General features: G+C 41.9%; 1 protein-coding gene and 1 long non-coding RNA gene across 4 annotated transcripts in view; both read left to right on the plus strand.

Moving 5' to 3' along the window:
- The window catches only part of LOC124226385 (24-hydroxycholesterol 7-alpha-hydroxylase), a 91,548-nt gene extending 87,335 nt beyond the window's left edge, over window positions 1–4,213 (plus strand). The window contains exons 11-12 of the mRNA XM_046639609.1: window positions 532–619; window positions 3,584–4,213. Of these exons, the coding sequence (XP_046495565.1) occupies window positions 532–619; window positions 3,584–3,655 (160 nt within the window). The 3' untranslated portion in view covers window positions 3,656–4,213. The remainder of the gene's footprint in view (window positions 1–531; window positions 620–3,583) is intronic.
- Window positions 4,214–4,935: 722 nt separating this feature from the next.
- Window positions 4,936–25,858, plus strand: part of LOC124226387 (uncharacterized) — a 51,611-nt gene continuing 30,688 nt past the window's right edge. For 2 of the 3 annotated variants that reach the window (XR_006885287.1, XR_006885288.1), the window contains exons 1-3: window positions 22,602–22,739; window positions 24,522–24,608; window positions 24,984–25,102. This is a non-coding gene — a long non-coding RNA (uncharacterized LOC124226387). Of the gene's footprint in view, window positions 5,724–22,601; window positions 22,740–24,521; window positions 24,609–24,983; window positions 25,103–25,858 lie in introns of those variants that run through there. The other variant, XR_006885289.1, reaches the window with a different exon arrangement.

The raw sequence follows: 25,858 nt of genomic DNA on the forward strand, positions 1-25,858 counted from the left end.
ATAGAACATTTAGACAGTGATTTCCAGGAGGCAATAAACATCTAGATCAGACAAGACTTCCCAGAACTTTTCTGTGATCATGGAAATGTTCTAAACATGTACTGTCCAATATGGTAACCAATAGCCACATATGGCTATTGGGCACTTGAAGTATGGTTAATACAACTGAGGAATGGAAATTTTTCACTTTGTTTAACTTTATATAAATTTGAATAGCCACATGTAGCTAATGGCTACCGTGTTAGAAAGAACAGATCTAAAACAGGAGAGATGCCCTGGCTCTCATTTATCGAGTGCTTCCACTGACTAAGCATTTTACATACATTTTTAAGCAATTTAATCACCCCAACTACCCCATGGAGTAGTATTATAAAAGAAAAGAATAAGTTCTTTATTCTTTTCGTAGTAAAAGTTTACATTACAAAGAAGACCATATTTGCTTTGAAATGTGTGTACTTTGTAGATACTCTCTATTGGTAGATATTTATGCATCTTTGACAACCAAGTAAGAATTTTGTATTTTTCTTTCAGGTGGTTTGCTCTGTTAGAGATTCAAATATGTGTTATTTTAATATTTTATTATTATGACTGCAGTCTTCTAGACCCACTGCCAAAACACGTAAGTGTTTTCAGAATTTTGAATAGTGTGACTTTCAAATTTGATATAAACTCTAACCCCTTGGTCTTAATCACTAGGGATGAGCTGGCTGTTTTCTTCACTTAGGCCTGATCTTAACAGATGCCTTGCATTGAACCAGATTGAGAAGATATTCCCTTAATTCCGGATCTAATCTGTGTGCCCCAATACCATAAGACCAGAACCCAAGAGCAGTGTTTCCACCACTTAGTATTAGGAGCTCCTCAATGAATTTACCAATTTTGACCCTTTTCCGTGAGTCAAATAAACATGGCCTTGATGTTGACCTGTTCTCCTTAGAAAGGCATGTCTGTGGGTCCAAAAGTGAACCATCAGTATTGGAGGCAAGTCATAGCCCTTGCTCCATTTGGAAAGCAGCAGCATGGAAGAAAACTACGCCAACAGTGCAAACAGTGAACAACAATGAAAAGGCCATGACCTTTTCCCGTCTCTGGCCATTCAATATTCTACTCATTTAACTCCTCTGGGTTTCTGTAGATCTGTTCCCCTAGACCAGTGGCTCTCAAACTGGTGCGAGCATGGAATGACCTGGGGGGGGCTTGTTAGAACACGGAATTCTGGGCCCCACCCCTAGGGTTCCGGATCCAGGAGCCCTGGGGAGGGGCTCAAGAATTTGCACTTCTCACAAGTGTCGGGTGCTGCTGGTGCTCCTCCTCTGGGATGCCACTGTCCAAGGAAATAGGGAAAGTTCAATGTAATTCCAAGTGCTTTGAAGTTATTTTGAAAACTCTGGATATAAAGTGCTATTTAAACTGAGGGTGAAGCTCAGAAATTAAGCATTGTAATCTCAGGGCTATTGACAGCGTGTTGTGCTTTGAGTTACTCTAGATATAATAAGGCTATGGAGGGATAAATAACACTCTTGGGTGACATTTCACTAGAAATTGTAAGTGCGTAAGTGACACAGATGATATTATATCACTCACAAATATGCACACTTCAGCACTTTCCCTTGATTTATTTTGCACTCCTGTTTTGAGTATATGTAACTATCAGTGATGAAGAGCCCTAAAAATCCTACAGTGAAAGGGAATCAAAATGCCCTTCACAAAGGTTTGGAGCAAGTATAGCTTTGTTGTCAAAATGAAGATCCAGGCCAGGCTTTCACTCACCAAATACCAGTTCCTGGTCCACTGAGTTAGATGTCACAATTTTGCCTAGAACTGACTCAGCATCCAACTATTTTCCCACCAACAAGAGGACACAGGGGTGCCTTTTCAGATTAGGATGGCATTTGTCAAAACCATGTAATGCCTAACCCTAGACATCAGTAATTTTAATCAGTTCCTTGGGCAAGGTTTTGCCCAGCACTTTCTTCCTAGCTAAGAATTCCATTAGTTGTACTTATTATACTGTTCTATATACATCCTATTTCTGTTTTGACACTACTAAGAACATATTTTAAAGAAATGTTATCTCAGTTTGTAAAAAGTACAGCTCTAAGTGAATTCTTCTAATCTCAAAGGGAATTTCACTTCACAATTCTTATTCTAGAAAGAGAAAGATCAATTAATATTATTTAATTATTGGACTTGTTTTAATAAGTTGTAAAATGAGGTGATCAAAACATGCAGGAAATGACCTTCAAATTACCAAGGTCTTGTAAGAGATGGGAGGGCTGGCTTCAGGGCACATTCTGAGCACTCTTTTGTCAAGAGCAGGGCGATCACTGGGCTTGGAAATCAGCTCCCCCAAAGGAATATACCTGTCATAGTAGTGTAAATCAAATGCCAGAATCTCCAATTTCAATTTTGCAACAGCCCAGTGTTTTATTTTACCTCAAATGGTCTTAATAAATTAATTTAATTTCAATTCTCTCCCATTAAGAACCAAACAATAAAGAAATATACAAAGCTCCCCAGGATCCAGGATTGGGCAGCAGTGTCCAGCTGCTGGCGATGGAGTATTCCGTTGTGAACATTCTTAAGACGACCAACTTCAGTTACCTTGCAAAAGCAAGCCCATTTTTGCTAACACACTGGGGTTTTGTTTGGTTGGTTGGTTCATTTTTTTCTGTTTTGCCTTTTAGGGAATCATGGGTCCTTAGACAATCTCACAAAACCTGTGAATCTCCTTTCTAGAAAAGTACATATCTCTTCATACACTCATAGCTGTACAATTGTGGAATGCAATTTCAGGGAGTCCCTGGAAACCCTGCACCTCATTTTACCAACTCCTCTAAGAATCTCTTTGCTAAGGAGCCCATTCTGTGCCCTGGTGCATTCAAACTTGACAACAGACTGATGATCTAGATTGTACCGACAGCCTCTTTCCTTACTCCTCATCTGCCCCCAACCCTCAAGGTTGACAGCACAGTTGCTTTTCTTTTTCAGGCTCCTAAGCCTCAGTGATCCCTATGTATTATTTTCAACAAACTGACTTCCCTTCAACCCTGCACACATTCATCCCTTGCTTATAACTAGGACATATCAGAACATACCAGAACATTTGGAACCCATAAAATATCCTTCTGGAAATTTATTATCTTAGGTACACTGTAATAGTGGCTCACACCTCCAACGCCATGTTGTTTTTTAAACATCTATGGCATGTGGCATAGAGGTCTCATCCAGTGATTACAAGTGAGGTGTCATAGCTTTGGGGACAGAAATATAGAAGAGCCTTATTTGTGGTATCCTCTTTAGTCAGACAAAGCAAAGAGTGGTTGGCAGGCCTGTAGCCATGGGGCATGTGAAACTGTGAAGAGATTGCTATTAAAATAAGAGATGTGCCTCCTGTTCTGTTCCTTGAATGGAAGGCTAGAACTGATGCTTGACAATGGGAGATGCATCAAGCAAACACTTCCAGTCTTTCAAACCTAAACTCTGTACCTTTTTGAGATATTACAATTGAATAAACCTTAGGTCTAAAACTGTTGGCTTATGTCTGTTAATTTCTATGTTTCTTCTGCATTTCTGCTTTTAGAGTCCTCTCCATTTGGTGGGTGTCCAGCAGCCAGAAGGACAATGCCGAATTGAATTTAAACGAAGAAAATGACATCTGCTGGGCCTAAGGAGGGCCAGGCCTTGTGGAGGAGTGACTGCCCCCAACCACCAGCTTGGCAGCATTTAGATCTGAGCTCTGCTAAAACACACTGCCTAACTTTGTTTTAGGATTTAGTTCAAGAAAACGTCCAAATGTTGTGTTTGTTATCTCAAGAGTAGACCAAGAATCTGACATCACTCTCACTGATGTAAAGACCCAAATACATGGTTTATAGAAAATGTTTAAATGAATTTAAAAAATGAGGCATTTCTTAAGAAGTTGGAATTTGGCTTCATGCATAACTGTACTAAAACTTTAAATAGAAATATGTCATTTGAATGAAAATCTTAGTACAGTAAATTCACTGTGAAGGCAACATAATTAAATTTCTATTTTGAAAAAGACAAAGTCTTAGACTCTAAAGAAATATTAAGTAATGATTTCTGGAAAATTTCTATTTTTTTAATATGATTCTTAACTAGTACTTGGAATTCTAAAGCTCTATTAATATAATTCTTTATTGTAAACATTTCTAATGCTAAAAGTCTGAATAAAATGAGAGCTTTCGGGGCTGGCCCTGTGGCCGAATGGTTAAGTTCGCGCGCTCCGCTGCGGGCGGCCCAGTGTTTCGTTGGTTCGAATCCTGGGCGCGGACATGGCACTGCTCATCAGACCACGCTGAGGCAGCGTCCCACATGCCACAACTGGGAGGACCCACAACGAAGAATATACAACTATGCACCGGGGGGCTTTGGGGAAAAAAAGGAAAAAAAAAAAAATGAGGGCTTCCTAGGACCTGTGAAGACAGGGAGCAGTTCTTACAGTTATTTCTACATTCAACTACGCCTAGGACAGCGCCTTCTCTATAAGGTATGTCAACCCAAATAATCCATAAAGAATCTATAAATCAAAATTGGGGTGAGTTTATTATGAGCCAACTCCGAGGACCATATAGCCTGGGAGAGTCCTTCCACAAAGGAATGGAGCACTCCAAAGAAGTGGGGGTGTGCAGAGTGGTTCTATAGCATCAAAGAGCATGTATCACATATGATTGGAATGTCCCTTTTACAATAGTCATTAGATTGCTTTGCTGGCAGAGCAATTCAGCGAACACAGAGGGTCAGTGTTCGCAAGGTGGGTGGTCGCAAGGTGAGCTCAGCAGGTCAGCAATCAATCCTTAGTTTAGGGGGAGATGCTTATCCTTAAGGAAATGCCAATGTAGGGGAAGTTACATCCTTATCTTTAGGGGCATTGTTCTTGTCTTTGGAATGTAGTAAATACTTAAAGCAGATATACAATGCATGCTCAACAGCCACGTCAGGCCCTTTTGGAAACAACAAGTTCAGGCCAAATTAGTTTTACACCAAATGGCTTCATCATATATTCTAATATCCTATTGCTTGTCATTTGTTTATCATAGGTTCAATACATGTATGATGATTGATGTATTGATTTGTAGTTTAGTTAAAATGAAAGCGCTCTTTGACTCAAGGTGTTTGTAATCCTAGTTTAGGAGATAATATTTTTGTGAATGTATAGAAACAAATAAAATGATGTGTCAAGGCAAATGACAACATTTGAATATATTACTTAAGATTTATGCCTGAAATATTTACTATGAAATCCAGAAAAGAAATCCTGTGGTGTTCAGGGGAAACATATGACACTATTAACAGAGTCATCAGTGATGTCATGATTTGTCCTCTAATATTTAGTAAAATGCTGCTTGCCTCCTTTATTTCACAATAAGTAAGCTTGGTAGTACATGTTGTCCTCTGGATTATTTGCTCTCTTGTGCTAGAATTATCCCATGGGGCAGGTAATGATTGCTTAGTCATCTATTTCCTACCAATGAGCAGATGACTCCCTAGGAGACAATTAAGGACTTTAGAGTGCATTAGCTCTGCCAGACTAATAGAGTGATTTTGAAGCTTGGCTAGTAGCTCGTAGCTCAGCTTGGCAGGCTGAGGGGTCTGGAGACTGAAGGGACTAAGAAAGCAGTTTAGAAGTCTACAGCAGACCTGAGAGTTGCAGACCATAACCTGGCAGGTTCTGCTAAATCTGGCAGGTGTGTTCTCAGGTAAGGCGTGTCCTTCCAAACAGCTGAGGCCGGCAATGAAACACTGTATTTGCATATAATGTTCCTTTCAGCTGAATTTGCAGCCACTCAGAGCTAGTGTTTATTTACTTCTTCTTGCTTGATGAGGATGAATATTAGCTGACAAGTTTATGCACTTTAAAAAAGAATGCAGACTCAGGGGATATGACCTTTGAAATAATGAGTGGTAAGAGGAATATTCTTGGAGGTCCCATATTTTTATTTCCCTAGCCTGGGATTTTATTTTATGTATCTATCTATCTATCTATCTATCTATCTATTTATATGTGTTAACTTGCGTTTTCCAGAAAGCAGAGACTGAGACAAGGGCTTGTGTGCAGTGCAGATAGTTTATTTGGGAGGTGCTCTCAGGCAGCAGAAATAAGGGATGAGGGTGAACGTGCCAATATTAGAGTTATGTTTTCAAGGTAGGTGTTGGAGCAGTGGGGGCTTGATTTTTCTGGGACCACCTGAGAAGCATATGCACCACCTCCCAGAATTGTCCACCGTAAGAGGTGGGAGCAGTTACCAGCTGGCTCCTGTTCTCCGTTGATTAATGATTACCCCCGAGGACGTTAACCCTGCACTTCCCAGCTGCATTTGTGCAGGGGCCCAGCAGGTGTCCATAGCGTCAGAGAAGCTCTAGATGAGTCTGAGCTTGCATAGAATTGTTCCCTGCAGCTGAAATGAGAGTTGAGCTGAGAGGATGTGATGTGGGGGCACCAGAGACATCAGATACACTCCGCTGCTCGCACCATTCAGGCCTGCTCCTGCTCCACGTTAATTCAGATCCGTCACCAAGTCTTCAAAGTGGTGACTGGCCACAATCTCTACTAAGGATCTAAGACACAACGATTAGTTTAGGAAGCCACAGTCCCCACTGCTGCAACTGGCTCTGAAGCCATTTTGAATATTGGTCTCACTCCACACCCATTCTCAATTTCTCTCACCTTGAGGCAGCCCTTAAACTGATCTCGGTTGCTTGCCTGCTGAAATGAACCAGACCTCCTCCCTGAGGGATCTGAGCCCTTAGTAGCCTTGCTTTTTTCAAGCTGTGATTACTGCAATTTCCCATTCACATTATTACAGACACAAAAGCACCGAGAGGTACCGGAGTGAATCCTCTTAGTTTCGGAATACCTCTCTGTCTTTCCGTTGTGTACCAGCAACCTGACCTCCGGATGATAACCAGGGGCAGTTTCTCCACCAGAGTAGTAACTCCCTTCTCTGACTACTGACCTAGCAGCATGAAGAGCTGGTGGTAGTTGTAGCTTCAGGTTCAGTGGAAACCTTCCTGTGTCACTTGGGGGAAGCATCCCCTGCTCCCGTGGGAACCGGGGCCTCTAATCCAGCAGAGCCTAAGATTTCACATAAAGGAAGCACATATTTTCAAGTGGTTCTTCTGCAAGTAATTGTGAAAAAGGTCAATCATATTTCAACCTCTGTGTTCCCAGATCTGTGTATTCCAGGTACTGGGGACAATGCTGGCCATTGGATTAAATGCACTGGATGCATAATGCATCCTGGAGAACAGAATTCCAACCCCATAGATATCATCCCTAAGAGAGAACCTCAGTTGCTTCCAAAGGATATGATTGTATCAATGGATCTCATCTTCCTGGACCATTGTTGAACTTCTTTTGCCTCAGAACTCCTGTGTTCTAAGATGTTATGAAAGATCCCACGCTGGTATGGCAGGCATGTTGTAAAACCTCTGATGGTGCTGTTGTTGTGTATGGCCTACAATTAAGACCCAATATCATGTGCTGTCTTGACATCTGAAACTGGGAGGGCCTTAAATGGTCTAACCACCAGCTCCCCTCCCCACTCTGCTCCCGTGGATAAGGTCCCCCAGCCAAACAGTCTTCCCTAGTAGGGGAACCAGGCACAGTTTCTGCTTGTTCCTCAGGAGCAGGTCTCAGTTCTCTGCCAGCCCCTGGGATTATTCAAACAAGCTAATCGCATCCTCCAGTGGGAGCCGAGGGTCACTGTATCCTCTTGATATTACAAAGCCTGCCTCCCACAGCCCCTGCTTGTTTACTCCATTCCTGAGTGAAACTCCCATGTGGCCCTGGGTGACATGTGATGTCCTCCTCCCCAAAGCTGTGAGCCTATATGACTAATAAACTGCTGTTTATCTCATCTGTCCGGAGTCAGGTGTAGTGAATTCGGCCATCCCCATAACTATAAGGTGCGGTTCCCTCCCTCATCTATGGGGTGAACAGGAGGTGATTCAGACAGCTGTTAGCAGCACTGAAGGCAGTGAAAGCAAGCATACATCAGAAGGAGCTGTCAACTCCAGGAAGGATAAATTGCTGCCCTCTCCAGGGTAGAAGAGTTCCAAGCGGCTGCCTCTCGCCTTTAGCGATGGTACGTTAAGAGCTCAGTATTGCTGTCTGCTCCTGGCAGGTCAGGCATTCAGCAGTGGCAGTGGCTGTGTCAGGTTTGGTGAGAGCGGAGCCTCCATCTTGTCAACCATAGACTCAGCATTCATGGATCCACTGAGCAAGGAGTAGAGTGGTGGAGGAGAGAGGCAGGCTGACGATATAGGATGAGTCATCCCATCCTCCTGGTTGTTGAGAGCATTCTTTGCAGTGGGTGATCTCTGCTGGACATTAATATGAGAGGGAAAGCTCCACACACTTTGTGCTCACTGCTGTAGGTCCTTCCACATCTTTGTCTCTGATCTTCCAAATGTATTCCCCTCAGGAATAAGCCATTGCCCAAGAGTCTATATATATTCTTACTTCAGACTATTTCTCCCTCCACACAAAGGAGATGGCTAAGAGTACTTCTCAAAACTCTGCCCAGTGGGAGAATTTCCCCTCAGCACTGTCCATTAGGGACACCCCTGAATGTGGGTGAGTGGAGTAGAAGTCCATTTTCAGCATGCTCCAACTTATAAAGCCAACTTATATGTCAACCAGGCCCCAAATTTTTCTCCTCTGTCAGCTAATCATACCCAATAGGCCAAAGGTGTGAATTGAGAGAAATCTGTCAGTATAACAGCAGTAAGTGATGATCTATTTATGTAACTTACTTCTGGACTTGCTCAGACCTGATCCCAAATGTATCATTCATTGTATAATGGATTGCTGCTGTGCCCACCTGATATTATACTTGGTGAATCTAACAATACCCAGCTTGTGATGGGCAGCTCTGGTCAAATAGTCACTTGGCATGTCCCGGCATTGGCGGCTTTGTAACATGTCAGGAGCTGCTTTTCAAATGACGCATAGTTTTCAGGTGTAGAAGGCATGACCTTGCCCTAGGATTCTAGGGATCTATCCATCCCTTCAGAGGTCCATCACCCCTGGTCGTGGTAGTGCTTGAAGTGGAATCAGAGCTTGAAGATGCCACTGGTGAGAGGACCGTGGAAGCTGTGGCAGAGGGAGTACTCCTGCTTGCAGCTGATGAACTTAAAGACATGTCTTTGTAGGGTGGACCTGCATGGAGGCACACGATGACAAAATCCTTGTTGTTTGGACAGACCTCCAGGATGCACTCTGGCGTTGAGTGCTTATCAAGGTCAGGGTAGAAGACGTTGAACTTGTAGCCCTGCATAATCTTGGGTGGCAATTTGTCAAAATTGTACTAGATCTGGTTGTACTTTTTCCACTTGAAGCCTGTGTAAACACAGTTGAGGAATGGACTTGCAGTTGCAAAAGCAGTGTGCTGAAAAAGGCGAAGGAGGGGAGAAACAGAGGCAGCACACGTGACGTGGAAGAGGTTTGCCTGTGAAGGGGACAAGGGGGAGAGTGGTGGTTGGCAGGGGCCAAGGGAGGACTTCTTCCTTCCTTTTCTCTCTTTCTTTTTTTTCCCTCTTCTCCCTTTCTGTCTCTCTTTTCTTCTCTCTTTCTCTCTCCCTTTCCTTCTCTCTCTCTCTCTTTTTCTTTCTTTCATGCAAGGGAGACACCAGCATGTTTCAATGCTCAAGGGCAAAAAACCTATAGAGAGAAGTTAAAATAACAAGCAAGAGGGAATACAGTTTTTTGTGTGAGGTCTCTGAGATGGGAAGTATTGGGATTGAGAGCCCAGGTACAGGGAAATGAACTGTGTAGCCAGGCGGCAGGAAGGCCACACACAGTTCATCCTTAAGGAAGGAGGAAGGAATCAGGATAGGGGCAGTAGTGAGAAGTTGAGAAGACTCGTTTAATGGATTTTATTTTGCTGTGAACTGGAAGGTGAGTTTTCTTCCTGAGAGCGAGGGATGGAAAAGTGGCGTCAGCAGGGAGGGGAGAGGAAATAATTTCATAATGAAATACCATAGCAGTTTTGTGTTCAAATTCTCTAGGAACTTTCATCAGCTTGCAGGACAGGAGGAAAAGATGAATTAATGCAAATTGACATTTTGACCATTGTATGAATATGTGGCAAGAGAGTAAGTGTACTTGAAGAGAACCTAAGAAATATCTGTTAGAGAGGGAAGGAAGTGAAGGCAGAAGGAGGCTGATAAGAAGAACCAGTCAGTTGGGGAGCTAGGCTCTCTGTGAAGCTGAAAAATACGTGCAGTGGGAATAAGCATGAGAGAACTTGGAGGGCAGAAGGCTGTGGCCGGAGAATAGACTTTCTCAATTTAAAATGTCAGAGGATGGGGCCAGCCTGCTGGCACAGTGGTTAAGTTTGCACATTCTGCTTTGTCGGCCAGGGGTTCGGCAGTTCAGATCCCGGGTGTGGACCTACATACCGCTTGGCAAGCCATACTGTGGCAGGCGTCCTGCATATAAAGTGGAGGGAGATGGGCATGGATGTGAGCTCAGAGCCAGTCTTCCTCAGCAAAAAGAGGAGGACTGGAGGCAGGTGTTAGCTCAGGGCTAATCTTCCTCAAAAAAAAAAAAGGCAGAGCACAAGCAGGTAGAGTGGGGTGGCAATGTTCAAGTGTGGGCATATGAGACGTAGCAGATGTCCTGATTAGGTGAAGAGAATGGAATTTCTGAAGGTAGTTTTGGTCATATTTTAATACAAACATGAGATCACATATATGCAGAACATCTTTGTGGAGGTAGCTAATGTGGCACGTGTGATAATAAAAGTTAACCCTCCTTTTCCTGGTTCCAAAGAAAGAAATGGGCACAGATTATAATTTCATTTTTACTTGGCAGCCTGAAACAAAAAGGGTCCATGTATTTACTGACAAAATTGCAGAACTAAATGGTCATGCCGTTGGAAACTTGTAATTAACTCAGGAAATGGGGGAGGAGGGGCCATTAAAACTTTAAATTAGGAAGTCACGTGCTGAAACTAAAGTATAAACAGAGCTTACACTCATTTAGGGGCAAGTCATTTTAACATTTTCATATGAAAAAAAGGAAGTTTCTTAGATCAGGCTGCTGTAACAACATATCATAGACTGGATGGCTTGTAAACCATGGAAATTTGTTTCTCACAGTTCTGGAGGCTGGGAAGTCCAAGATCAAGGTGCCAACATGGTCACGTTCTGGCGAGGGCTCTCATCCCGGTTTGTCGTTGGTGCCTTCTTGCTGTGCCCTCCCCTGGTGGAAGGGGCTAGGGATCTCTGTGCATTCTCTTCTATAAGAATGGTAATCTGACTCGTGAGGGCTCCGCCCTCATGACGTAATCACCTTCCAAAGGACCCACCTCCTAATACAGTCAACTTTGAGGGTTAGAATTTTAACAATGAATTTTGGGAGGACATAACCATTCAGACAATAGCAGGAAGTAATCCTCCACAGTTTAACTTTCTAAGTGAAGCTCTGGCTATATATTTTGCTCTGATGGAGGACCCTAAAGAGCATGCTCAAGTGAGGTGCATGTGAGCCCTCTGCTCAGAGGCCCCACGCCTCTTGGTGAAGCAGCCTAGGAGGATGCATATGGGAGTGGAGCTGGCTTTCATCAGCATGGTATCTTTTGGTTTTAAAAATGTTTTCGGGGGGGCTGGCCCCATGGCCGAGTGGTTAAGTTCACACACTCCGCTGCAGGCAGCCCAGTGTTTCTTTGGTTTGAATCCTGGGCGCGGACATGGCACTGCTCATCAAACCACGCTGACATGCCACAACTAGAAGGACCCACAACGAAGAATATGCAACTATGTACTGGGGTGCTTTGGGGAGAAAAAGGAAAAAATAAAAATCTTTAAAAAAAATGTTTTCAGGGGGCCGGCACAGTGGTTATGTGTGCACGTTCCACTTTGGGGACCCAGGGTTTGCCAGTTCAGATCCGGGTACAGACATGGCACCACTTGGCAAGCCATGCTGTGGTAGGCGTCCCACATATAAAGTGGAGGAAGATGGGCACGGATGTTAGCTCAGGGCCAGTCTTCCTCAGCAAAAGGAGGAGGACTGGAGACAGATGTTAGCTCAGGGCTAATCTTCCTCAAAAAAAAAAAAAAATGTTTTCAGAATAAATGTCTCCATCTTTCTGCATTAATATTGGATTTGGGTAATGAAAATGAACTTATACAAGTTTTGTTATTAGTTTTAAAATTTTTTTTTTTTTTTTTTTTTACGCCTACCACAGCATGGTGTGCCAAGCAGTGCCATGTTCGCACTCGGGATCTGAACCAGCAAATCCCGGGCCGCTAAGAAGCGGAACGTGCGAACTTAACCGCTGTGCCACCGGGCTGACCCCTAAAATCTTATTTTTTGATGTTTTAATAAATGGCTCTAGGTTGCTACTGAGAAAGATACAACTTGTATAAACTGTTTTCTTGACAAAATGCCTATTGCTTTCTAGAAACCAACAATATGACCTTTATCACCTGAGCAGTTACTATGTGCCAGGCACTTTGCTAAGCCCGTTCATCCATCCACTTATTTTATTCTCACAATAATCCAAAGTGTTAGATGATTTCTATGATGACCTCTATTTTACAGTTAAGAAAAGTGGGGCTTGGAGAGACTGTGACTTCCTTGAGGTCACACAGCTGGTAAGTGGGAGAGGCAGGATTTGAACCCAAGGAATCTGGTTCCCGAACACGTCTTCATAACACTAGACAACACTGCAGTCTCCCTAAAAAGAAAATGTTACCCACCAGAGACAGCTCCTTTGACCTTGTTGACATCATAATCCTTACTCTTGGTTCTCTCTTAACTCATAGGAAAAAAGTAGCCAATTTATTGTGCAGACTACATTACAAATGGAAGAAGAAAAGGACTCCTGTTGTGGGCCACAGATTTCTTCCTCTTCCGCTTCCTTCTCCAGAAGACCCCACCACCACCCCACCTTGTGAGAACTGTGCCATAGACTGGCCTAGAATGAGACCTAGCAGAGGTTGGAGCGGGCCAGCCACTGTTTTAAGAAAAATATCTGATAAAAATGCATCTTTTTCATAAGGGCATATAACTGTAGGTGTTGAACGAATGTTATAAATCCTAATGATATATTATAGCATGCACTGTCTATTAACAGCAGCTGGCTTCTTTTGGAGCCGTGTTCTACCTCATTCCTTCACAAAAATAGCCCTGGTTGTTAGAAACCCAATAGGCCATAGGGTTAGGAAGATATATGGCTTTTCTCTGCTGGCGGAGACAGGAACTAGCTAAACATTGAATGGCCTTCACTTAAGCTTTGTCTTCAGGTGACTTGGAATTTGGGGAAGCATTATCAAAAGGGACCCGAAGGAGGGGTGCGGTGCTTGCTTCACAATGCGTGCAAACTCTCCTTTGATTTTCATGGCGGTGGTTGTTGCTGAAGGTGAGCATGTGCAGAATCATAATACATAAGTAGAGGGATCAGGCTACCATCCCAGCTTTACTGCCTAAGAAGCTGAGATCCAGGAAAATGTCATGTTATGCGCCCTTGTAGGATGTCCAGTGATGACTCAAGAAAGCCCTCTGGTTGAGATGGTTTAAGTGAATGATGCTTAGAAGACAGAAAAATGGAACATTGAATAAATTTCCGACTTCTTTTGGCAGCAAAACTTTTCTTTCTGTAACACATTAATTTCTAGATCTTCCAATAAAAAAGCAGATAAAAGTTGATAAATCCAACTTAGCATTTAGATGACTGTACTTTATTGTTTGCAGAACCCATCATGCACACACCTCTGCAGAGCTCTAGGGGTTAAAGAAGTACATTTTGAAAAATACTGGACTAGATTAGCTCTGTGTGGCAGAAACATTCGCTTGCCCTCTGAATGTCGGGCACCTCCCCATATTTCCCAGGGTCTTGACAGCTACACAGCGTCCTGTGAGCAGTTTGGGCCAATGAGCTATAAGGAGAAATGATGAGTGTCAATTCCAAGCTGAAACGCGGACACGGATATGAATTGTCTTTGTGTCCCTCTTCCCTGATGTCATGATGGGGGAGCTATGCAGCAACAAGAAGCCAGAGCCTCCATCAGCCTGGGTCCCTGAGTGTCAGTGAGGAGGGAGTCGTTTGCCAAAATCTGCACTGGACAGCCAGTGTGAGCAAGAGACACTGATGTTCGCTACCACAGCACAAACCAGCCTACCCGAACAATCTCAGAAATGAAATTCTCTGGTTCCTGGGCTTTTTTTAATGTCTTTAGTCCTCTTTTCTCTAATCTGCTTTCTTTTAGAGGCAAACACAGTTCCAGCATGCTGCATACCAGCTCAAGAGTGTTAATGGATTACACTAAAATGACTTTGTGGATACGATACGCAAGAACGTTTTTTAAAGTCCTAACATTGCTGTCAAAATTATGTTTTAGCTGTTGTGCCCCATTTTCTGAGCAGTCAGTTGGCTTATTAAATAGAAAAGGGTTCCCACACAAAATAATTTCTGAGAGAGTCACGCAGTGAGGCTCTTATAATAACTCATATAAGAGACATTAAACAACAACAAACAATATCTATTGAGTGTCTCCTGTGTACTAGGCACTGTGCTTGTAATTACAGGGAGTAGAGCATAGAGCCTAGAGCCTAGAGGTTCAGGATAGGAAGTCTGATATCCAATAACTTGCGTCCAAAATCCAACTCTGCCACTTTTTGATTTGCAAGTTACTCCTCTCCCTAGGCATGGGGACTATCATGTGACTAATAATGCACACTCTTCAGGGTTGCTATGGCTTGAATTAATACTCCCACACAAAGCCTAGCCACAGTAAGCGCAAAACAAATGTCAGATAATATTTTTGATTGGGTTACTTTAACCAACTCTATCATCAAGATTGAAATTTTCTTTCTGTTTTATCAAAAAATGCCTTGTTAGTATTAGGTCACTAATCAATTTCTTATGCAAAAGTATAAAAACATGAAGACTATTTAGCTTTATTAGAACATGTTTCATGATCGAAGATCTTTTCTTGAAGGACAATCAGGAACTGTTTTTTTCCTTTTTTTGCTTTTTTCTTTTGGTGAGGAAAACTAGCCCTGAGCTAACATCTAGCCAATCTTCCTCTGTTTTGTATGTGGGATTCCACAACAGCATGGCTGGATGAGCAGTGTGTAGGTCTGTGCCTAGGACTTGAACCTGCAAACTCCTGGCTGCCAAAGTGGAGTGCAAGAACTTAGCCACTACGCCAGAGGGCCAGCCCCAGGAATATTATTTTAGAGCCCTCTCTTTCTTCATTTAATCACCTCAATATAAAATAACTTCGTCCAAAAGCAACCAAAGTGATTAATCTTCACCTCGCAATCTGTTAATGGGACGCTGTGTATTTTATTAATTTGATTCATAGATTGCACAAAATATTTTCCATCATATCTAATGCAATATTTCTTTTCTGTTCATTAACATTTGAGACTAACCATGGCAGAACTAGTTAAACAGAGATTATTTTCGTCACTTTCTAGAAGTAAAGAAAATAACTCAAAATAGTGAAAAAAATCCAGTTGATGTCCAAAGTTCTCTGTGGTTGCAGATAGGAGATAGGAAGGCAATTGTTGTATAACAGAAGAATAATGATTGTATCCTGGGAAGACACAAGTTCAAGCACTAGCTTGGCCCTTCAGCCTTATATGATAGTGAGCAAATCAGCTCAGTTCTTTGAGCCTCAGTTTCTTCACGTGTTAAATAGGCAAAATATAATCTTAATTTAAAAGACTATTTGTGGGACAACTGGATATTCACATGTGAAAGAGTGAAATTGCACCCCTACCTCATATCATAAACAAAAATAAACTCAAAGTGGATCAAAGATCTAAAACTGGGCCTGGCCCTGTGGCCTATTGGTTAAGTTTGACGTGCTCTGCTTTGGCAGCCCAGGTTCAGCTCCTGGGCATGGACATACACCACTCATCAGCACCCATGCTGTGACAGTGACCCACATACAAAATAGAGAAAGATTGGCACAGATGTTAACTCAGGGCAAATCTTCCTCAAGCAAAAATGAGGAAGATTGGCAATGGATGTTAGCTCAGGTGAATCTTCCTCAGCAAAGAAAAAAGAAAAGACCTAAAACTATAAAATTCTTAGAAAACAGGTATAAATCTTCATTACCTTGGATCAGGCTGTGGTTTCTTAGATGCAACACTGGAACCATATACAACAAAATAGATAAACAGGACATCTTCAAGATTAAAAACTTCTGTGCTTCAAAAGGCACCATCAAGAAAGTGTAAAGACAAGCCACAGGGTGTACCATGGTGTGAATGTTTGTGTCCCCCCAAATTCATATGTTGAAAACCTAATGCCCAAGGTGACAGTATCAGGAGGTGGGGCCTTTGGGAGGTGATTAGGTTCATGAGGGCAGAGCCCTCCTGAATGAGATTAGTGGCCTGATAAGAGAGGTTCCAGAGAGCTACCTTGCCACCTTGCTCCATGTGAGGGCACAGCCAGAGTCAGCAGTCTGCAGCCTGGCCCTTCACTGGAACTCAACCATGCTGGCCCTCTGATCTTGGACTTCCACTCTCCAGAACTGTCACAAATAAATTTCTGTTGTTTAAAAGCCACTCGGTTTATAGTATTTTGTTATAGCAGCCTGAATGGGCTAATATAGGATGGGAGAAAAGTTTTGCAAGTCATATATCTGAATAGGGACTTGTACCCAGCATATATAAAGAACTAATTCAACTCATTAATAAAAGGACAAATAACCCAATTTTAAAAAGAGCAAAGGATCTGAATAGACAGTTTTCCAAAGAAGATATACAAATATCCAATAAGCACAAGAAAAGATATTCAGTGTAATTAGCCATCAGGGAAATGTAAATCAAAATTAAAATGAGATACTTCACACCCGCTTGGATGGCTTTCATCAAACTGACAGATAGTAACAAGTGTTAGTGAGGATATGGAGAAGCTGGAATCCTCATACACTACTGACAGGAGTGTAAATGGCACAGTTGCTTTGGAAAATAGTCAGGCAGTTCCTCAAATGGTTAAGCATAGAGTTACCACGTAATCCAGAAAGTCCACTCCTAGGTATACACCCAAGAGAATTGAAAATAGGTCTTCCAGTAAGAACTTATATGCAAATGTTTATAGTAGCATTCTTCGTAATGGCCAAAAAGTGGAAACAACAGGTGTCTATCATCAGCGAGTGGATAGATAAAATGTGATATATCCAAACAATGGAATATTATTTGGCAATAAAAAGAAGTAGAATACTGATAATGCTACAACATGGATGAACCTTGAAAACCTTATGCTAAGTGAAAGATCCCAGAAACACAGACTACATATTGTATGACTGCATTCATATGAAATATCCAAAAAAGCAAATCCGCAGAGAGAAAGCAGATTAGTGACTGCCTGGGGAATGGGACGACTGAGCAAGCAATGGCTGAGGGGCTTAGGGCTTCTTTTGGAGGCAATGAAAATATTTTAAATAGATTGTGGTGATGGTTGCACAACACTTTGAATATAATAAAAGCCTTTGAATCTTACACTTTAAATTGTATTCTATGAAATTGGTGAATTGTATGGTACGTGAATTATATCTCAATGAAAGCTGTTTAAAAAAGGCTATTGTGAAGAATAACCAAGGTGGTAGTATGACTCTTAGAACACAAGGCAGGTGTGTAAAGAAATACAGCTTTTTAAATACTCCATAAAATATCCAAATTCCTGATTCTGAGGTCCTGTTCTTTTGGGCCAGCTGCAAATTCTATAGGAATAATTAATTCTGAGTGCCCTCTATCCCTCCCAGCTTCACAGTGGAATTAGGGATGTCATCTGGTACCGGGAAAAAGGGAGAAGGGCCCCTCGTCACCAGTGTCTCAATTCTGCCTCTGGCATCATTGCTGTCCATTGAAGTCCCATGACCTCCTGTGGCTTCTGTGCCTCGCTCTGTGTGGCTTGGAACACTGGAGCCTGTGTTCCCTTCTGCCTAGACACCTTCGGTCTCAGATCTGCATCAGACTCAGGTCTCCAGGGCTCAGCCATCTCACCCCCTGCCAGCCTAGTGGAACTCTTTCTAGTTAGGAAGAACCTCTCTTTGTCCCCTTCTTCTCTGAGCTTCATGGTCATGTCCCTGAAACTCAATTCTCCTTGTTTGTTAAGAGTTGGCCTTGATGGCTTATAAAACCCACAACCTAGCTAAATTTTAAGCACCCAAATAGCTTAAACTTAAAATTTTCCAGGAAGTGAGAAATAGTTACATTCCATTCTTCTGGTACGGCAAAAGAAAGAATAAATAGAACAGTTAAATTGCTATATTAGAGCATTCCGAAGGTTTGTACATCTTGGTATAGTGATGCCATGAGTTAAAGATAATAATAAGTTAATGCTAATAATAATAACCGACATTGATTGATTCTTTGTGTTTGGCGTCGTGTAAGCACTTCTCATGCTTTACCTTCCTTTCAAGAGGAACAAATAAGAACCACGCTCAATCAGGAAATACTGATTTTGGTCCTCAGTTCCAAGAAATGTGACAAACTGAGTCATAAAATAATCATCCCGAAATTGTTTATAATACTTTATTGAGAGACATTAGGTGAGAAACCAGGGATTCTTGCTTTATAGTTGTCTACACTGGTGGAAACAGGCAATCGTGTTTTATTTTTCAATTCATTTCCACATCAGAAGAAATGGAAGCGGGGTTTTCACTCAAGAAAAAGAGCTCCAAGGCAGTGTGTTTCTTTGCAACACTCAGCGGAGAGCATGCACTCTCCTGTTGAGAGAGTCCAGGATAAAGAAGAGAGGCCTCGTTCCTGGACTGAGTGGTGGGGCTTAGAGGAGAAAGCTCTCAACTGAGTCCAGTTGCACAGCTGAGTCATACCTTATGCGTCTCGCTTTCTCCTCTGTAACACGAGAAGCCTGGCCTAGACCAGAGGACGTATAAGACCCTCTGCAAGCCTCATGTCCTCTGAAGCTACATACATGTGATTGTGCAATCGGTATTGCCTTCGTAGGGCCCATTAAAGGTAGAATTTGGGGGGTAGATAAGTCACAGCTCTAGGCCTTTCTGCATTTTTTGTCATGAAGGGGATGAAGGGCAAGGCAGCTTGGAGCAGTTGAAAGAACACTGAATTTAGGCCCAAACTCCTACATCCTAATTCTGGCTCATGCATTTACTAGCTCTGTTACTACTTGACCTCTCTCAGCCGCAGTTTCCGAGTCTGTAAAACAGGGATCATTATAAGAGCTACCCTACCCTCATGTTTAGACTAAATCACTTTATCAACTCTGTTATCTGTCAAGTGTCATACAGTTATAAGACACAATAATGATTAAAATCATGTCTGCATCAACTTCCTGGCCCCGCACTTTTTCCTGCAAATTGAAGTCAATGTTTACTGCAGCTCTCAGCCCTGTTAGACCCAGGAAATTTCTAGCTGTCATCTTTTCGCAAACCCAATTGTGTTTTTCTCTGGTAGCTGTGAGCACTGCCACTCTGCTTTGCCTGTCACAGATGTCCTGACTCTTACTTGAAGTTTTAGACAACCCAGCCTCTTATCCGAGACCCACATACTTCACACCCTCCTCCATCAGCTTGCTGTGAACAACTTCCGTTCTTTTCTAACTTAGTTTTTAGAGGTCTCTATTCCCCTCTGCTTTTGCTTGTGAAAGAAGCCACAATGAATCCTAAAACTGCCTTTTCATGAAAATACTCTTTCAGGGGAGATAAAGACCAAAATCAAACATAAAAGACCAAAAAGGTTGTTTAGCTCTCAAGTTGCATTGCCAGCATTCTTCTCCCATGCTGTGTTAATTTGTCATCTGGCCAAAAGGAGAAACAAGTACAAAATAAAATAAAAATAAGCCACCATCCCCCATAGGTCAGGGGCTGAAACATAAATGGACTAAACTTCATAAAAATGTTTCTAGATGAGTTCCCAAACCAAGATCTATTGTGTAAGACTCTACACATTGCGATTCTACTGAGCTTTTTCTATATGATAATATGTCATTCAAAGTGGCTTCATGGAAAGCCAGAAGCTATCTGAAGATATTCATTCATTCATTCATCACCTAAAATGAATCAAGAGAGTGCCAAGCACTGGGCAAAAAATTGAGAGAGGAGAGAAGCGAACCCTCAAGGATGTTCTATTAGCGGAGGAATTAGACTATTTCCCTCCCAAGAGCCCTTCTAACATCATGTACCTATTGCAGCCCTATGATGTAGGTATTAACATTATCTCATTCTTTAAAAGAGGAAATTGAGGCACGAGGGGATTGAGTAACTTTTCAAAGGGCACGCAGGTAGGAGGTGGTGAGCCAGGGTGCAATCCGGGCATTTTGGCTCCAGGATCTGTGCTGTTAACTTTGTCTTTGCTTCTTCTAGAGTCACTGTCAGCAATTTACCCCAAAGGAGTGAGTCATACACGTATTTCAATACTACATTGAAGCCTTTCAAATCCCCACATCTCTCAACACTAAATAGGCGATCATCTCTTCCCATAATTTATGAGCCCAAACATATCTGAGACTTTTTAAGTATCATGGAGCAGTGATGTCCACCAGGAGGAGGATGTAGTGTATTTTCAGTTCTTACTTTAAAAATCTGTTTTCTCTAAATGTTTTCATACTGCCTATCACTGCCGTCATTGGGAGGAATAGCATATAATCGGAGAAAGGAGACTTAAACAGTAATAAACAGCATTCACTTTGTCTAGCTTGTTAGCCATGTCATCAAGATGTTTCAGTGATTTCACTCTGAAAATATCTACTGAATTCCATCAACCTTCCATTAACCCACAGGACCAGTCTCTAGAATCGGTATGTGGTACATAACAAGTGGCAGTAGATGGTACAGAGTTTGGATACGTTTCCGACAAAACAGCCACCAGTAGGCAATAACTCGCATTTATAACACTTGGTAGTGTAATTGGGGGGAAAAATGTCCATTCAACCTTCCACAAATCCTCGTAGGCAGTTCATTTCTATGAACTATTGCTCTCGTTAGTGTATTTCAGCCCACTATCTGCTTCTCTTTTCAACAGTCGTCCGTTACTCCCACCAATGCTCACACACACACGCTTAGATATACCACGTGTTCCTGGGACTTTCTGAAACATGGGGCACGCATCCTTAGCATAAGATTATACGAATAAATTTAAATACAGAAAAAGATAGAAAATAATGGAGCGTAGTTAAACACAATGGATGCTAAAATAAATGCTGCTGTCAAAACCCAAGAGTGACTGAAGGATTGTGTCATCCCTCAGTGGTGGGCATCATAGCCACACCTTCCAGAACCCAGAGGAGGTCCCATCATCTGAGGCAAGCCCTTAGCCCTTTTTAATGTTTTGAGCCACATCTTCGTTCATGCTGGAAAGACAGAAGTAGAAAGAGCAGACTCCTTGCTTTGTGTCTTTCTCCTTTCCGACAGTGCCACTTTCTTCTATCTCTGGTTTTCTTTTGCTGAGTGAGGAGCATTTTCCAATCTCCACTGAGATCTCCAGAAACTTTTTCACCAAACGGATCTGCCTTTCCTCTTGGGAATACAGCAGCGTTACATTTCCCAGCCTTCCTTGCTGTTAGGTGTGGCCGTGTGACTGAGTTCTGACCAATGGAATGTGGACAAAAGCCCTCTACCCCACTTCTAGGCCTGGCCCATAACACCGTCCATGCACCGCTCTGTCCTCTTCCTCTATCAGCGTGTCAGTAAATGGCTCTGAGGCGCTAGGGGATTGTGAATTCACAGATGGAAGAAGTCTGAATCTCTGAACGACTGTGTGGAGGAGGGTCACCTCCTCCCAGTCCAACCCACAGTGAAATGTAAAGGCAATAAATACTAAACTTTTATAGTGTTAAGCCACTAAAATTTGGAGATTGTTAAATACCAGCAGACAATCTACCCTATATGTTTATATAAGAGCCATGTAACATAATTTAAATGCTGTGCTGTCCTTTGGAGGAGATTTAAATAAGCTTCAACATCACTTGAAAATTATTTCTGTTACCATGCCATGAAAAAAACTAAACTGAGTTTTCTTCCTTTGGAGAGCAAGTACCATAAAATGAAATGAAACAAAATTAATTTAAACCAGATTAAAATTTTATCTGATTTGATTTACTGTTGTCCATCCATCAATAAGTGGAATGTGGTGAAATATCTTTATATAGCCTTCAAATTTTTATGTTCTATTTATATGGGTCCTCAAGAGCTCTGCCCAAATGAGCTTGTTTTTGTGATTCTGAACTCTTTCAGAAAGTGGTTTTATATTTAATACAGCATGTTTGATTGTCGCTAAGCATCCATTTGGTGCAAATTAATAATAACACAAGCACTAGCTTCACAAGCCAAAAACAGGGTGGTGTTGGGGACGCAGGGGCAATGGAAGTACTTCTTTCTGAGTTGGAAAAACAAGGAGGTTTCACATGTGAAACTCCACCACACTTTTTTTTTCTTTTATTTTCTTCTTTACTAGAAGCTTCTGCTCCAGTAAAGAAGAGAGTATAAGTGCAAAGTTGTGACTGTTAAGAGCTCAGACGTTGATTAACTCCTCTCTAACTCTTATGCTATAAGAAAAATCTCATCTGCAGAAGGAAAATGCCAGCAGACAAAAACGGCAGACCCATGATTTTGTTGACTGCAGGTATGACAGGAAAAGAAATGAATCTGTGTAGTCATTCCAGGCACTGAAACCTGTAAATGAAGCCAAGGATCCGTTATTGCAGGAGAGACGCATGGAGGCATATGAGCCCGAAGACAGCTGCCAAACCAAAAGATGGAGCAATGGAGAAGTAAGTTCAAGTTTTACAAAGACATGTGTGACCACGGTACCAGTTTAGGAAGAATCTCAGGCAGAAGGTGTTTAGCTCCCCCAAGTCCCAAGCCTGAAGCCTTTCCCTTACCATTTAGCTCCACTCTTCAAGCTGGATGGGCCCATGGGTATTACGAGTATTGTGAGTGGTAGACATGCTGGTGGTGGAGAACAGGGTAGGAGATTATTCACACAAGGTGAGTCACACTTGGCTGATGCAAAGACACAGGGCTCAAAGGAGTATCACACCTCCTAATTGATAAATAGACATCATGCTGATTGCTGCTTAGGAAAATCTCCATCCTACGCCTGCAGGAAGAAAAATTAGTGTGGCCCTTGACTACAAGAGATGTACAGGGCTCACAAGGGTGGGGCCTGGGACGCTCAGTTGGTTCCACTTGGTCCCCAGCTGTGGTTAATCCAAGTGTTAATGGGCTGGGCCATCTTCATACACTGACCCTGCTCACCTGCCAGTTCCCTTTGGATGATGGCACCACCTCTCTCCTCTCTCCCCTGTGACCTCTTTTGGTTATTTCCTCTTCACCTTTTCTGTCCTTTTGCCAGAGGATCATTTTCTAATCTGGCGATTGGGACGAACAGAAGCCTTTCTATTTCCCAAGTTTTATTTTTCTCCCATTTCATTATCCAAAGCAAATCATATACCCTAGCCGAATATCAGTATGGTAAGCTTTGTAGTCCGCTTTTAGGGAACAGCCATTATGCTGCCCCAAGCTCCTTCCGATGAGTCTGCTGTGGACAGAATTGGACCTGTAGACTAGTGAGAGGACCAACTTACTCCAGAGTGGAGCATCAAAGAGGCAGAGGGAAGGGATTTTGAAATGAAGCTTGAAAGAAGTACAGAAACCCCAGGAAGATTTTGGCCTCAGTAAAGACAGTATAAACCTCGGCAGAATGCAAAGATTAGTAAGCAGTAATTGATAAAATTTAGTTAATGAGTGAGCTGCATGTTTGATCATCTTAACTTAAAAGATAAAAATGTTACTGGTTCATTACATGCAATAGGAACTTTGAACCTTGGTTTGATTGGGTTTTGGTGGGAATGACAGTGAAATATAATAATAAAGTCTTTGGGAAAAATTGTGTTTGATGAGTAAGGGGACGTCCAAAGTTACCCAGAGTTTGGCAAATATTATTTGAGTGTCAATTGAAGAGTTTCAGTCTATATTTGAAAGGAAACTTCTTGTTTTGTTGTTTGTTGTTTTTGTTGTTGCTGCTGCTGTGGTTTCTGTTGTTGTTGTCTTTCCTCTTCCTCTTCCCCCTCCTCCTCTTTCTTCTTCTTCCTCCTCCTCTCTTCTTTTTCTTTTCCTCATCACTGTTTACATCACCCTTTTCCAGTTCTTTCAGTGTTTCATTAAGTGCCAAGGGGTTCTTTCAAAATACACTATTTCGACACTAAAAGTATACACCAATTGTCTCTGTTAGGATTATATTTGCCTGCATGGAATGGAAAATTCCAGAACAATGTGATGTAAACATACAAGGGCTCATGATCTCGCATTAAGGACATCCAAGGTCAGCCGTCCAGGTGTCATCAACCTGACACGTAGAAGGAGGGAGAGATAAGGTCACACATCAAACTACTGGCAGAACTTGGACAGCTGGAAAACAAGACGCATTTTGTAACTTGAACAACAGAACTCCAAATGATTTCTAAATTTAGCTCATTTTGAACTTGCTTTTTATCTCCTTATCTTCTTTTTTCCGATTTCTTTCTGCTCTTGGTTTTATCTTCCCTTTGCAGCATCCATGTAATGAAATGCACTGCTTGGTCCTTTTCATGAGGAAGACAGAAGGTGTCAGAAACACAGAAGTCGCTATCTCTGAGATGGTGAGGCATCTACTTATGGCCCTGACGGGATATTTGGGAAGTAAGGAGATGCACCGCCCAGGGCTCAGAAAGGGAGCATAAGTGCAAAGACTCGGTTACAGAGAGTTCATGTGGTTACAAAATGGGACACAGGGTCCCATTGACTTGGTCATTTTTTGGTGCTTTTGGCTTTTTCTTCTATTAGTATCTGTTCAGTTATACTAATATCATAAGAAGGCAGTGGGTGTGGTAGAACAGGATGTGAGCTTTGATTTCAGATCTTTTGGGCTTACATTCAGAAACTATCTAGCTACTAATTGAGTGTCTTGGGTAAGCTGTTTCCATAGCCTCAATTTGCTCGCGTGTTAAATAGAGATAATGGTCTCTACTCCACAGGCTGGTTGTCAGGATTAAATGAGATAATGAACATTAATGTTTTGGCCTTTCTACTCTAAACAAATACCAACGAACTGTACAAAAACAAGTCATGTGGAAATTCATGTTTATGGAATCAGGTAAATTAGTTATTGATAATTTGAATTTTTAAATAATAATTGCAAGAGTTTAAAAATATCCAGTCCCCAAAAGAAATGCAAAGTCATATTCAATTTCCAAAAAACTCCAAGGTACAAACAACTCAGGGAGTGAAATAATGTCTGTTTTACTTACTGTTTCATCCAGAACCAGAATGGTTTGGAGCATATGGTAAATGTTCAGTAAATATTTGTTGAATGAATAAATAGATGAATCCATGAAACAGCTTCCACTTATTCTATATGTACTTGGCACTGTAGTAGCTACTGGAAATGTGAATAAGATCAAACTTTCACAAATCTCAGATTCTAAGTATGGACAAACCAACAAGGCAATTTCCGATCATGATTAAGTGCTATGAGCAAAGTTAAGCAGGATGATTTGATAGAAATTAACTCAAGAAACTTGAAGGGGGCAAAAAGAGCTTTAGATTGGATGGTCAGAGAAGTCCTGAGTGATAAGAAAGACCCAGTCATGGGACGATCTAGATTTGTTGTTGATGTTTTCTCCAATAAGCACTGTATCACATTTACTTGACTTATATTAATAGAGCTCTATTTCGTTCATTTTGGAAGCATTTTCTTCACTTATTAGTCACAAGGTTTACAGTCATAGATGCAGCTCTCTTCCTAGATCTTGCAAAACTTGGAAATCCTAGTGCTTTAGGATCTCCAGGGACCTGACTTCGAAGTTGTTGTATTGAGCAATGTTTTCTAACGCATGTCCCAGGAGACATA

This window comes from Equus quagga, chromosome 15 (assembly GCF_021613505.1).
Source record: "Equus quagga isolate Etosha38 chromosome 15, UCLA_HA_Equagga_1.0, whole genome shotgun sequence".
NCBI lineage: Eukaryota > Metazoa > Chordata > Mammalia > Perissodactyla > Equidae > Equus > Equus quagga.